At 39.8% G+C, this 13,250-nt stretch overlaps 1 protein-coding gene across 5 annotated transcripts in view; it reads right to left on the bottom strand.

The window, feature by feature from the left end:
- Window positions 1-6,026: 6,026 nt before the first annotated feature.
- Window positions 6,027-13,250, bottom strand: part of NOL4 (nucleolar protein 4) — a 200,650-nt gene continuing 193,426 nt past the window's right edge. For all 5 annotated transcript variants that reach the window (XM_075744150.1, XM_075744151.1, XM_075744152.1 and 2 more), the window contains one exon: window positions 6,027-8,051. In XM_075744150.1, coding sequence (XP_075600265.1) covers window positions 7,858-8,051 — 194 coding nt within the window. In that variant the 3' untranslated portion in view covers window positions 6,027-7,857. The remainder of the gene's footprint in view (window positions 8,052-13,250) is intronic.

Here is a 13,250-nt window from a genome sequence, read left to right as displayed (position 1 = left end):
TGCTTCTCATTTTTATTAAGATTTTCTAAGCTCTTAGCTGGAGAGCTGCTTTCTGTTCAACAAGTGCCATCTCTTTTCCCATTCAAGAGAGGCCCCAATAGCTGTTATTCACAGCCTGGAACAGTGTCTGCTACGTTTGAGCTGTAAGTAAGTCTTTCTAGTTGTTCACTAATATAAATTTAGTGAACAAAATGTTGACAAGTCGAGTAAACTGTGCCCACTCAAAATGTGTCGAGTTGAGTCTTGACTCAACTTAAGACAAACAGATCTGGATCTGCAGAGTCCTTTCAGAGCTTGGTGCTCATCAGGGCACCTGATGCCTACTGATTTCTTTCATTGTATTGTGTCATTCACACTGTATTACCATAACAATGACATCCTCTTATTGGTGGGGAGCAATAGAAGGCTAATAAAAAAATCAGTACCCTTGTTAGTATTCTCATTCTTCTGTACAGAAGAAAAGAAGGAAGTCGCCTTTTACAGTAACTAGGATGGGCAGATGGCCCTTTTTAAGCAAAGAAGATTCATTTTCACTTCTTTACATCATAAAAATGTACGATGTAGCATAATGTACAGAGAGACAGCTAATAACAACATTTCTCTCTCAATTTCTTGACAATGGAATTCTCTTTAACGTTCTAAAACATCAGTATGAAGTTCCAGTGACAGTGATATAGGAAACTGTGCCACTGGAAGGTTTTCTGAAATGCTACTGAAACATCCCCAAGCTGTCCACAGTACCTGAGCTATTAGCATTTCACTGAGATTTTCCCCAAACTCTTCATCCCAAAAGTACTGGGAATGCAATGACCAGCCAAAAGGCCATCGGGAATGAGCATCATACACTAATCATAACAGCATGCTCCTATGCATATGGTAGTAATGGGTCAAGACACATACCTCTGGGATGCCATCCAGAGGGACCTTGACAGACTGGAGAAGTGGGCCCATGTGAACCTCATGACGTTCAACAAGGTCAGGGGCAATCCCCAATATCAGTACAGCCTGGGGGCTGAATAGATTGAGAGCAGAGAAGGACTTGGGGGTCTGGGTGAATGAAAAATTGGACACGACCCAGCAATGTGGGCTTGCAGCCCAGAAAGCCAACCATATCCTGGGCTGCATCAGAAGAAGCGTGACCAGCAGGTCGAGAGAGGTGATTCTGCCCCTCTGCTCCGCTCTCATGAGACCCCACCTGGAGTACTGCATCCAGCTCTGGGGGCCCCAGTACAAGACAGACATGGAGCTGTTGGAGCAGGTCCAGGTGGGTTACAAAAATGATCAGAAGGCTGGAGCACCTCTCCTGTGAAGACAGGCTGAGAGAGTTGGGATTGTTGAGCCTGAAGAAGAAGAGAAGGCTTCGGGGAGACCTTAATGCAGCCTTGCAATATATAAGAAAGACAGAAAGAGACTTTTTACCAAGACCAATAGTGTCAGGACAAGGGGCAATGGCTTTAAACAAAGAAGGTAGATTTAGATTGGATGTAAGGAAGAAATTTTTTCAATGCAGTTGGTGAGACGCTGGAACAGGTTGCCCAGAGAAGCTGTGGATTCCCCCTCCCTGGAAGTGTTCAAGGCCAGGTTGGATGGGGCTTTGGGCAACCTGGTCTAGTGGAGGGTGTCCCTGCCCATGGCAGGGGGGTTGGAACTAGATGAGCTTTAATATCTCTTCCAACCCAAACCATTCTGTGATTCTACCAGGATCTAAATTATTTGGTGCTTAAACCGCTAAACTTTAGTTAATAACCATGTGGTAGTTTTTTAATTTAGCGTGATTTCAAGTCCTTCATGAGCAATGTTTCTAAGGTAACGGAGTGACAAAGAACTTGGCGGGGAGAATAGACACAGTGTGCTGCCATCTTTGACACCCAGGTCCAAAGAAGAGAGTGCACTTCCACTGTGAGATTTCCCCACACAGCAGAAGAAATCTGGGCTCCATATACTGTAAACAAACACTATTAATAATAGTTTTAAGAAATGGAGCAATCACATGATTTTGTGCTTTAGCACTGAGACTATTAAAGTTTTCTGAATGTGAACCTCAACTGTATGCTGGATATTAAAGATTTATATTAAATTTATAATTTTATTTTTTGTTTTTTCTTTATAGTTTAATGTTTACATTGAAAAGAAAAGAATAAGCTTGGACAAGGACATTAAAAAAAATAGCTTGTGCCTCTAATTATAAGAGAACAGATCTGCAAGTTAAGCTTTCCTTGTAGCTTGTAATTTTCCAATATCGGGGCAGCAAATGAGCGCCGATAAGGCTGCCTGCTGGTGAGGGCAGTAAGAGCTTTTCTCAGCTAGAAGCTGTTCCTTCACATAGCAAATGTTTCCCTCCCTGCTGCAGAATATGAGAGGAAATAAATAGGTCAAGCTTGTGGTGCTAAAGCACTCTGAGTTTGTAACCATAAATAAAATTACTTTAAAACAGTTAGAGACACGTTTGAAAAATTAATGACACTTATCCTTTCTATTTTTCCCGGTTTTCCTAGTGCTTTTCCTGCTATGAGTACTTCACTGTGTTGTGGCTGAGTGTGAAAAAAAAACTCACCAGCACTAAGAACTGATTAGCAACCCTACAAAACAGCAGCCTTGCAGGAAAAAGGGAAAAATGTCTGATTTAAGTTTCCAGCAGAGCATTAGGAAAAACTTCAATTAAAGTTATTTTCTAAAAACCTTGAAAATTCAGCAACTCTGTTTCTTTTTAATTAGCTACTGTGATCCACACCCCTGCTGAGTCAAGGGTTGCCTAGACTCTCAGGGAAAATGAGGACAATCCTATCTATGTGCAATTGGGAGACCTGATCCTTCTCCCAACTCCCCTTACATCATAATTTTATAGTTGGCTTACCACAGCAAAGGTGTACTTTCAAAACAAATTATACGTGTGTGTATATATATATATAGTCACAATAATTAGAACTCATTTCCATTGTGTTTCCAGACATTATTAGAAAAGGGAACAAAAAACTTTGCATAAAATATTGTTCTCCCCACTCAGAGAAATTAACTGAATTAGGTGGCACAACATAAAATTTCTATTCATAAAGCAGTTATTAATTTTACAGCCTTTGCAGCTCCTTTGTGCTCCTTTGTTCAGTGGTGAAAAAAGAAATTTAAGCAGGTTATTTGGGTTAAAGAACTATTTCTGCACCCTCTTCCCCAACATTTGATCTAGTCCAGAGGACAGCTTAGCAGAAAAAGAGAATCTGATTTTTGGACTTTATGTACTACACTTGGCACACCTGGAGAGGACAGGACATTGGAAAGGAGTCAGCAGACTTGGCTTGGGCATTCACAGATTGCATGGCCTCAAGCAACATCTTTGCCTTTTGTGCCCAATATTTCTTTTAAATGATATATCACACCGTATGATGTCATTCTCAGCAATAAAACATGGGGTGGGCTGGAGTGGGGTGTGTGTCCAAAGTAGCCATTGCTCAGGGACCTGCTGGGCATCATTCTGCTGGTGGGAGGTGGTGAGTCATTGCCTTTGCACCATTTTTTTCTTTTTTTGTTCTTCACTTATTAAACTTGACTCACTTTTTTTGCCTCACTTTTGCCCTTCTGTTTCTCTCCCTGTGCAGCTGTGGGGAGTGACTGAGTGACAGGGTGGGGGTTTCCCTCAAACTGTTGTAGGCTATAGACATCCAATTAGAAAGCATTGCTCTATGCTTATTCTATTCTTCTGGTCAGCTATATCATCTACATGTTTATCTGTTTCATTTATTACCAGAGCCAGGATACAGGCTATGTGAACATTTGGCCCTGCCTGCTACAGCCATTTTATAGTCTTACATACTTACTCCAGTAACCATTTGTGTGGCACCGCTTGATTTCTGCCATTATTTCACAGTTCATTTTCACGTGCCGGTAACTTTTTCAATAGTGGTTGGAGTCAGGGCTAGATCCTGACTCCAGGATTTACTCAGATCAGCCTTTCTTTACATAGAAAAACATATGTCTTCCTTATGAATGCCTCACAGGCTGCTCAAAGCCAAATTTAGAGGAGTTTTAACAAACTTATGGGAAGTTTTTAGCACTGGAACTGGAGAGAAATTAAATTGCTTCTTGTTTCAATGGAGTTTTACCAACAAAACTTACCTCTGCTTCAGCTGTAGTCAGCAAGGACCCAGGTCATTACAGGAAGAATATTCAAACCTTTCAGTATAACTGATTTCCACTTAGTTTTGTAACTATGGCCATGTACATGTTCACCTGCTTTTCCTCATTCACAAAATTCATTCTCCATATGGGATGGGCAGGTTTTGAACTGTCAAATACTTGCTTACCTATGCACTGGTTTTCTGCAGCTTTTGATACTCATTGTGGCCAGTATGGCAGTGATGAGGTTCTGTAATGAGACACGTATCAACTTCAAGCACTGGTATAATAAAGATAGTGGATACAAGGATAACACTTTTCTGAAGGCGGCCTTAAGCAGACATACTCAGGAGACATGCCCACGCTGGAAGGGACTGGCCTTATCCTAACAGCAATATTTAGGCTGAGGTGATCAGGCACGGATTACAGAAGATGTGGATAAGAAAAGTTATTTCTGGATACCTGACTCAGTCTATGGCTGGAGCAAGATCTTCTCCACCAGCACCTTTACTTCCTTAGGAGGTTCAAAGCAGGCAGAGAGTAGGTGCTTCTGAGACCTAGAATGGATCCAAGAGGGTGATGCTTGGATCTAGATTTGCACACACAAAAGCAGACTGAGTTTTATGGTCTCTCCTTCACAGGATGAGACTGACTTTCAGTACCCTCTTAGAAGAAGAGAAAGTTAAAACTATAGTTGAATCTATGATTGTTCCAAAGAAGAGGTAAATAAACCCAGTCCTTAGAGGTGGAAACAGCTATAGAGTAAAAATCCCACCAGTCTGCTAGAATTTGGCACAGATAAAGCGTTGAGGACTGAAAGCTAAGTATCAGTATGAGCCTTTAGAGAAGGACATCAGCTGCTCCAATAATTGAAGAAGGCCCTAAATATTTCAGAGAAGGCAGCCAGAAGAGGATGTATGTGCTGTAGAAGACATACTTGGAGAACTATTAAAGTAGGCTGGGGGCGGAGAAGGAAAAAGACTAGCCATACGCCTTGAACATCATATGGTGACCCTCAACTTTCCTACTTCTCCTTCAAGAGAAGGATTAATTGAGGGAGAGCAAAGAGGAGTCAGAAGGCAGAGCACTGAAGTAAATCACTTACCTCCTCTTCCTTGAGCCTCTTGTCCTTATGTGGATTTAGCAACAGAGCTTGAAAAAGCATTGAGGCTACCCAGTTGAGAAGCATCCCTGGCTGGCAAACAGCCTCTTAGACAAACTGCTGGTTGCTGCTTAGTTGGCAGTTTGAGGCTCACTGCCCTGCACAACAGGACTAAGGAAACTTTGAAACCTATGCATAGTTGTCACTCTTCTTCTCTGTGGAAGATGTATGACAGAGCTTTTGTTTGGATGAGGCCAAGATAGTGACCTGGCACAAGATGCCGCTTCATCCCCTCTGAGAATGCAAGAGACAGAAGAAGCTGTAGGTACATGAAAGTGGAATAGAGGAAAACGGCACTTGAGTCCTAAAAGGCTTTTCAGTCCCTGGTGAGACAAAAGCTGAGGCAACCACATATCTACGGTAGAGACAAGCAACGGGCTTTCAGAAGCATGGTGAGATGATGTTAGGAAAAAATGCATCTCTCAAGTGAAGGGTAGCAACTAGTAAGAATTTGCAACAATATTCTTATATCCAAGAATAAGTGCCTTTAAAAAGACATCAAATAGATTTTTAAGAATAAACGTAGAGTGGCAAAATGGTGATGCCTCCAGCCGACTTAAAATTATAAAATGCTAGTGACTCAGATCTTGTGGTTTATGGACCAGCCGCTTCTACTCTTCTTGAGGAAATTCTTCATTAAAACAAAGCTCCAGCTAGATCAGCCTACTGGATTTACTCAATAATTTTGAGAAATGAGGCTTGTGTGCCTGCATGAATTGGACTGGAAGGCCCTTTTTCCTTTTTAAAGACCACAGTATTTACAGCTTTAAATGCTATGTCAATTTAAATGTTATAATGTTTCACAATCATGTATTTAAACACAGAAATCTGTTTATTTACTCAAACAAAACAGAGGAAATGATTCCAGCCCTCAAGTTTTGAATTCTTGTTTAAATATGTGAACATCAGTCCACAACTTAGAGATGTTTGTGTATCTATGTACCTCCAAAATACTCATATTTCATAGGCTTTTTCACATTAATATTCACCAACAGTATCACAAAAGTTCTTTTTCTTTTACATAACTGTAAGCAACAGTAATTCTAGAAACACTAGAGAAAAAAAAGCATAGCAATGTCCACAGTTACAAGAAAAAGTGCACATTACTTGGTCACAATCACAGTCATTACTTGGAAAACTATATGTAACAAGTAGATATAAAATATCACTGATGCCTTAAACTCATTGTCAAAAATGGAATTACATAAAATTTTGTACATGAAATAAGGCAAATTTAGGAATGCACAAGAAACTTGTTATTCAACAAAAGCTAAACAACAGAACAGATAGTACAGTAAGCATAAACTAAAGTACTTTTTACTATATACTTAAAAATAAGCCTGCCGTAGTGCACAAAGAAAACACCATTAATGTGTAATCAATATTATAAAATAAGAAATAGAGGGGTTGGGAAGAGTGGGGAAGGGGAGAGAAGAGTTTTATTATACTTGCAGCTGCATCCATTTACAGTTTTGTACAGGTTTTAGCTAGGCCTGTATTTGTATTATACAAATCATACCAGAAGTGTCAATGATGACCTTCCTCCGTAAGAATTTTGTTTAAATTAAGGAAAAAAAAATAAATACACACAAGAGTGCAAATTTTCAGATTGTCACTTGCAACCTCTTAACATTCATCATCTACATCCAATCACAACTAGAGGGACTTGTACAGGACAGCAGCAGTGATCATGGAGTTAGATGAGCTTACCGTAAGAAATCAATTTATCTTTTTTTTTTTTCTTTTTCTCAATGATATGTCTTTTTTAAAAAACCCTCAACTCTTTATTAATTGCTAATAAAGCTGCAATATATTACAGAATGGAGTTGAGAATGGTATGAATGCAGGAAATGCATGCTTCCTTTGGAAGGTATTCCATAGATGACAATTTACAGTACACGGGGGAAGAATTATCCAGCATCAAGAGTTACTCGTTGTAGAAAGAATATGAAGTTGGGGAGAAGGGCACAGTCAGGGGTTTCAAGAGAGGAAGGAGGGGGGGGACTTACAATAGCTCCTCAAAACATTTTCAGGACCAGTGAAAAAGTTTACCAAAGTAAAAATGAAAAATCTTGAATGAAAACAAAAATTTTTTGTTTTGTTTTTTATAAAAATTACATTTTTTTAAAATACAAGATCCTTTTAATTGCAATTGTGCCCTGTAGCAACAGGACATTTGGCAACGTTTTGCCATATACTGCAGCTTTAAGTCCAATGAGTCAGTATCACATTCCACTAATATTGCACTTGGATCTTGAACCTTTTTTTTTTTTTAAACCATCACAGCATCTTCTGTTTCCTCCACTTCTTAGAACGAGTTAATTTCTAGCCACTTTTTTGATATTTATGCTGACACACTAAAACAAAAGCAATAGGCTGGACACAGTAAAGTACCTCAGAAATACCAGAGGTTGAAGTTCACTCGAAGCACCTTAACACATCACTTTATGGATCAAGAACAGTGTGGCATTATGGTAATTAACTCTCCTAAAAGACTGTGCAGTAACTGAAGTGTGTGCTCTGGGAAATCAAAATGTCATTAGTGGAAACTCTGAGATAAGACCAGGCCAGTGTGAAGGTCACATGACTCAGTTCTGCTGCAAAATAAGGTTTTCCAGTTCATCTGCAGAACGCAATAAAAATGCGGCTGATTCTCGATACCCTGCCACAAGCTGCCTCACTGCATTTATTTCAGTTGGACTCAGCTGGGGTCTAGAGCTTGAACTACTGGAGGATCCAGAGCTGGTTGCTAACTGCCTCTTCATACTAAGATCTGTTGGACCTGCAGATAACAAAAGAAAAGAAAAGAAGCTTCAGATCTGCTGCCGGAGACTTTTCACAGGTTTGTAGCTACAAGTGCAGAGTAGCAAAATCTGCTCTCAGCTGTGAGAGTGCCAGTGAGAAGCAGCAGAAACAAGCAATAACTGTTCAGTTACCAGTTGCCTTGACAGGAACCACAGTGATTTATATTTATATATGACAGACACCCTTTAAGTTCTACTTACGTAACACGAGCAGCAAGCCCACTGCCAGCAGAAAATTAGCCTCCTGGGGGCATCCCAACAGCGTAAGCCCCTTGCAACCCAACACTGCCCTGGGATCTGAGGCTGGTGAGCAGGCAGAAGGTTCATATCCTGTGCCTCCCCCAGCTCCAGCTGCCATTATAGTCCCCATGGCAATCTGCACACTTGCAGTTTTTATCACAGAATATCAAACTTACATTCTCTAGATATCTATTTTCACATTTTATGCTTCAGTCAGCATGCAGCCAGATCGTGAATCCCTTACAGACGCAGATAAATGGTCATTCACTTGACTAGCCCTGACGCCATGTGATCTCTTATATAAATAGCTGGTCATGAATGAGATTAGGCTGGTGACAATCTGGCTGCTACACCGAGGAGTACACTATCATCTGTGGGGGCTGCATACAGCTGGCAATATATTGCAAGGATCTTGCAAGGCCCGAACAGTGACAAGACAATCTGCAGCCCTCACCATGTTGCACTGGCAGCTTACACCAACGTGCTTAGCACTTTTCGTCAAAGAATATTCTCAAGACTATGTATGCTGCGTGCAGAAGACAGCACTCCTGAGGGCAGTCAGGAAAAATGACACTGTTCAATTTCAGCTGGACAATGTATGTCAATGCCAAGGCTTTCTCAGCATTGGCTCATTGTATGGACTTTGCTTCCTAGAAAAAGACCAGAATTATTTTAAAATTTAGCATATTCAACTATGAATGGATGTGTTCTGTATTCTATACTCTAGAAATTCTCCTAAATAATGCCACCAGAATCACAAGATTCCAGTGAGTCCAGAGGAGGGCCATGAAGCTGATCAGAGGGCTGGAGCACCTCTCCTGTGAGGACAGGCTGAGAGAGTTGGGGTTGTTCAGCCTGGAGAAGAGAAGGCTCCAGGGAGACCTTATAGCAGCGTTCCCGTACCTGAAGAGGGACTGCAGGAAATCTGGAGACGGACTGTTTACAAGGGCACGGAGTGATAGGAGTGAGCTGGAACTATGAAAAGAAACTACACAAACAGAAAGGGTCCTATTAGATCTTCTTTGCTACTACGCAACTAGCATGAACAGCACCTAGCCTTACAACTGTATTATCCAGTTTTACACGAGCATAAGTGAACTGACTTTTAAATGACTTCCAGTGTACAAAGGATAGATAACAGGACAATTAACTCAGTGAATTTGTTTCAGTGTGACCGCACGCTGCAGGAAAACAATCACAGTGTGAAGACGCTCAGAGGATATTTCTAAGTAAAATCTTAACCCAACATAGAGAAGAAGGGTATACAAATCATAAAGCCAGCTGGACTGAATGGTTGTAAAAAGCCATTAAAGACTTCTGTATTTATTGAGGTGATAGTGAAAAAGCTACCACTGACATATTGAGGGCATTGAGCTCCATATGAACCTACTTTAACTTTTATGTTCTTTCCTTGACTCTCATTCATGTCACAGCCAAAACCACACACACAATATGTGGCAAAACTGAGCTTTTGTGGCAGACACCATCTTTTTCTGAAATGAAACTGAAGGGCTTTTCTCATTGTAAATCCAGATTTTTAAGTGATTGAGTAGAATATTAAGTTTATTTCACTCATAAGTAGAAAATACATAGAAATGCACTTGCTTATGTCTCTCAGATTTTCCTTACAAAAACTGATGACACAAAGTAAAAGCACCACTCTGAAAGAAAAACTAGAAGACCAGATGCCCAGCATGCATAAATCAGCATAACTCCTCACAAGTCTATGTAGTCACAGTGATTTATGCAAACTGAAGATCTGGCCCTGTATTCCTAGCTGTCCTGATCAGATATCATGAGGAAAGTTTTTTAACCCTTCAGAATATATATCTTTGAACCCCTGAAGGTACTGGAAATAAAGTTTTGTGCAAATGCAAATCTCCCGTCTGCACACACAAGACACCATTAGGAGCCATAACCCCTCTTGGTCTCGGAGACTTTTGTTGTATACGGTGTTCTTGTATACAAAGGAAGTAAAAAATCTCAGATTTTAACTTAACCCCAGCTACTTCAAACTATTTGATTATTTTTTTTTAATTTCTATATACTAGGAAAATAGGATTTTCATTCACTTCCCAATTCCTGCCTTGTACTTAACAAGTAACAGTGCTGTCCTCCTTCCCTTCAAAGAAAAGCCCTCTAAGCAAAAAAGCAAAGAAATCCAGGCACACAGGAAAATGTTCATGGCTATGGGCTCAGGACGCTGGGTACACCCATGCCTTTTCAGGAAGGGAAGCTGGCAGAGAGCTGAACAGAAAGAGAACAAGCCATGCTTGATGTGGGGATAAGGATTTTAGTTCTTTTAATTATGTGACCCCTACACCTCACCTCCGAAGCTTGCCTATGACAGCCCAAGCTTTATATCTGGAAGAATACCTCACTCAGAGACTATCTCCAGGATGTATTAATAGCTTTTAATAGCTATGATAGACACTCACTGGTAGTATTACTGATTCTTAAAGGTTGTCCAGGCTGCTATATGCTAAAAATGCTGTATCTTATCTGTAGCTTCATCAGTCATACCTGGTCATTCAGAAAAAAAGGAATAAATGCATCTTATTCTTATAGTGTAGATTTTTCCTGTATAATTTTATACAAATCAGCTACTGAAACACAGGAATCTATATCTTACTAATAAATATCCCCCACTTCTCTTTCACCAGAAAAATAAATCACAAATATTCTGAAGGCTTAAAATAGCTGCTTAAGACACACACTTGATGTACCTCCGTAGAATCATAGAATCATTTTGGTTGGAAAAGACCTTTAAGATCATCAAGTGCAACCTGTCTCCAGAAGCCATCACTACAGATGACTAAATCTGGAGAAAGCTGAACAGCTTTGCCACCATTTCTTTTAATAACCACCCTTACTTTAAATAGAACTATTTTCTTACTGTACTTAACATTATTTATTAAGCTGCCAGCCTTCACAGGAACAAGGAAGTGTATCCTTATACAGAGGGAAATCTGAATATTTTTGCAATGAATTTTGCAGTGTCGGGTTCCTCCAAGGTGATACTGCACATTTTAGCATATTGCTTCCTATCCTAGAGTACTTCGAGACAATTAAAAATCTTGACTGAAAATATTATCAGGTTCCACAATGTCTGTGACAGTGTGCAAGCAAAGATTAAGCATATATTGCAGAGATGAAGACAGGATATCTTTTTTATTTATTTATTTCTCTTAGTGCATACTATTATAACTCACAATTGTCATCTCCCGTGTTTTTATAATGGCACAACATTCTCTTAAGCAGCAGGTTAAACAAATTGCTGAGACAGATCCTTTCTTTTATACTCTTTCAGAAGTCTGAAGTATCGTTCCTCTGCCTCTTGCCAAGGCCACCTGATTGTCACTTTAACACAGGACTATTTTCGATTTACCACCTCAGTCCAGTTACATAGACCTAATTTCCCCTGTGAGGTGAAATGGTTCTTGTTGGAACCACATCCAGCTGAATACGAGAACTCTGAAAAACTGCTGTTCATATGCTAGACAATCATTTATCAAATTAGCTGCTGGGAATATCTGCCATTAAATACACTGTAGGACAAATGGCTTTTCTGTAAATTGCAAGACTTAAATGGAACTAGTTATTGCCTCATGCACCGCTCATTAGCAACATGATTTATATCAAATTCCAAAATATGGGTCAGATGTAGATGTGCTGTTACTGATTGCTTAGACACTATCAACTGTCACAGCAAAAATCCCTTAGGAATTGTATGCTGTCACTGGGTAGCCACCAATCTTATAATTAACAACTACTAAAGGAATAATAAATGTGTCAATGACTCTCAAAATTGTTATCACTACTGCAAATAATAACTTAGAATAAAAAAAAGTTTAAAAAGCGATATGTGTTTAAGCATCTCTGCTTGTACATTTTCATTAACAGTTCAGCAATCTTTTTCATCAGCAAAGATGTAAAAAGCAGTGACACTTATTTATAGAAAAACGCACTTGCCCATGCTTTGAAATCTCTCTTGTGTATCTTTTCTATTGCACCTATTCCCCTCTCCATTTTTTTCCCATGAGTCCATTTAGAAGTGAGTACGTACTAGATTCTCATCTACTCCAATAAAACTAAACAGAAGCAACTATCAAAATATGCTACTTTTTCCAAATCAGATGTATTTATTATTGCAAGAATGCTTATTGTTATATTATGCATCTGTCAATGTTTCTTTTCCTCCTGCCTTCAAACAGAGAGAGCAGATATGCCTAAAACTATTGTTTTAAGTGCCAGGAGATCTCGGATCAAGAAAACAGGGACTAATGAATTGGACCTTTTAAGATTCTTTCTCCCTTCTACACCTTTCCCTCTGGGAAACATACCTTCAGCTAGTCTAGATACCTTAAAAATCTGCTGTGTTGCCTGAGGAAAGATGTGAAAACACAGAAATGCCTATAGCCACTGAACATCATGCATTTTCAACAATCAGCAAACACACTGGTTTGTGACAAAAGAATTATGTGAGATCCTCAGTAATGTTTCCTATCCACCACAGGAGATGAATTATGTGACATACAACTGTCTTGCTTTAAAGGCTGGCTCCTGAGCTTTGTGCAAAGGGAAAAAAGTAGGATACTGCCAAATATATACACAGACATTCCATCTCCATTCCTATGGTAGGAGCAGACTAATACTTGCATATGCCATGTGTCTGATAATTTGAAGAGGAGGAAGAAGGGAGAAGAGGAATGTGAGGATGATCTTCATACAGAATCCACCCAGCATTTCCCCACGAGAAATTCCCAGCTTTGTCACAACATAGGTCAAAACATTTAACCTCTCCCAACCCCACAGTCTGCCTTTTTTTTTAAGTGGGACTAAACAAACTCTCCCAGGTTCCTAATTCTGTCACTCTTGTTGCGTGTCTCTTCATGCCCCAGGCTCCAGCTGAGTTAGAAACAAGCTGTTTTGTCTTT

The sequence above is a fragment of the Balearica regulorum genome, chromosome 2 (assembly GCF_011004875.1).
Source record: "Balearica regulorum gibbericeps isolate bBalReg1 chromosome 2, bBalReg1.pri, whole genome shotgun sequence".
NCBI lineage: Eukaryota > Metazoa > Chordata > Aves > Gruiformes > Gruidae > Balearica > Balearica regulorum.
This window is presented reverse-complemented; position numbering and strand designations above follow the sequence as displayed.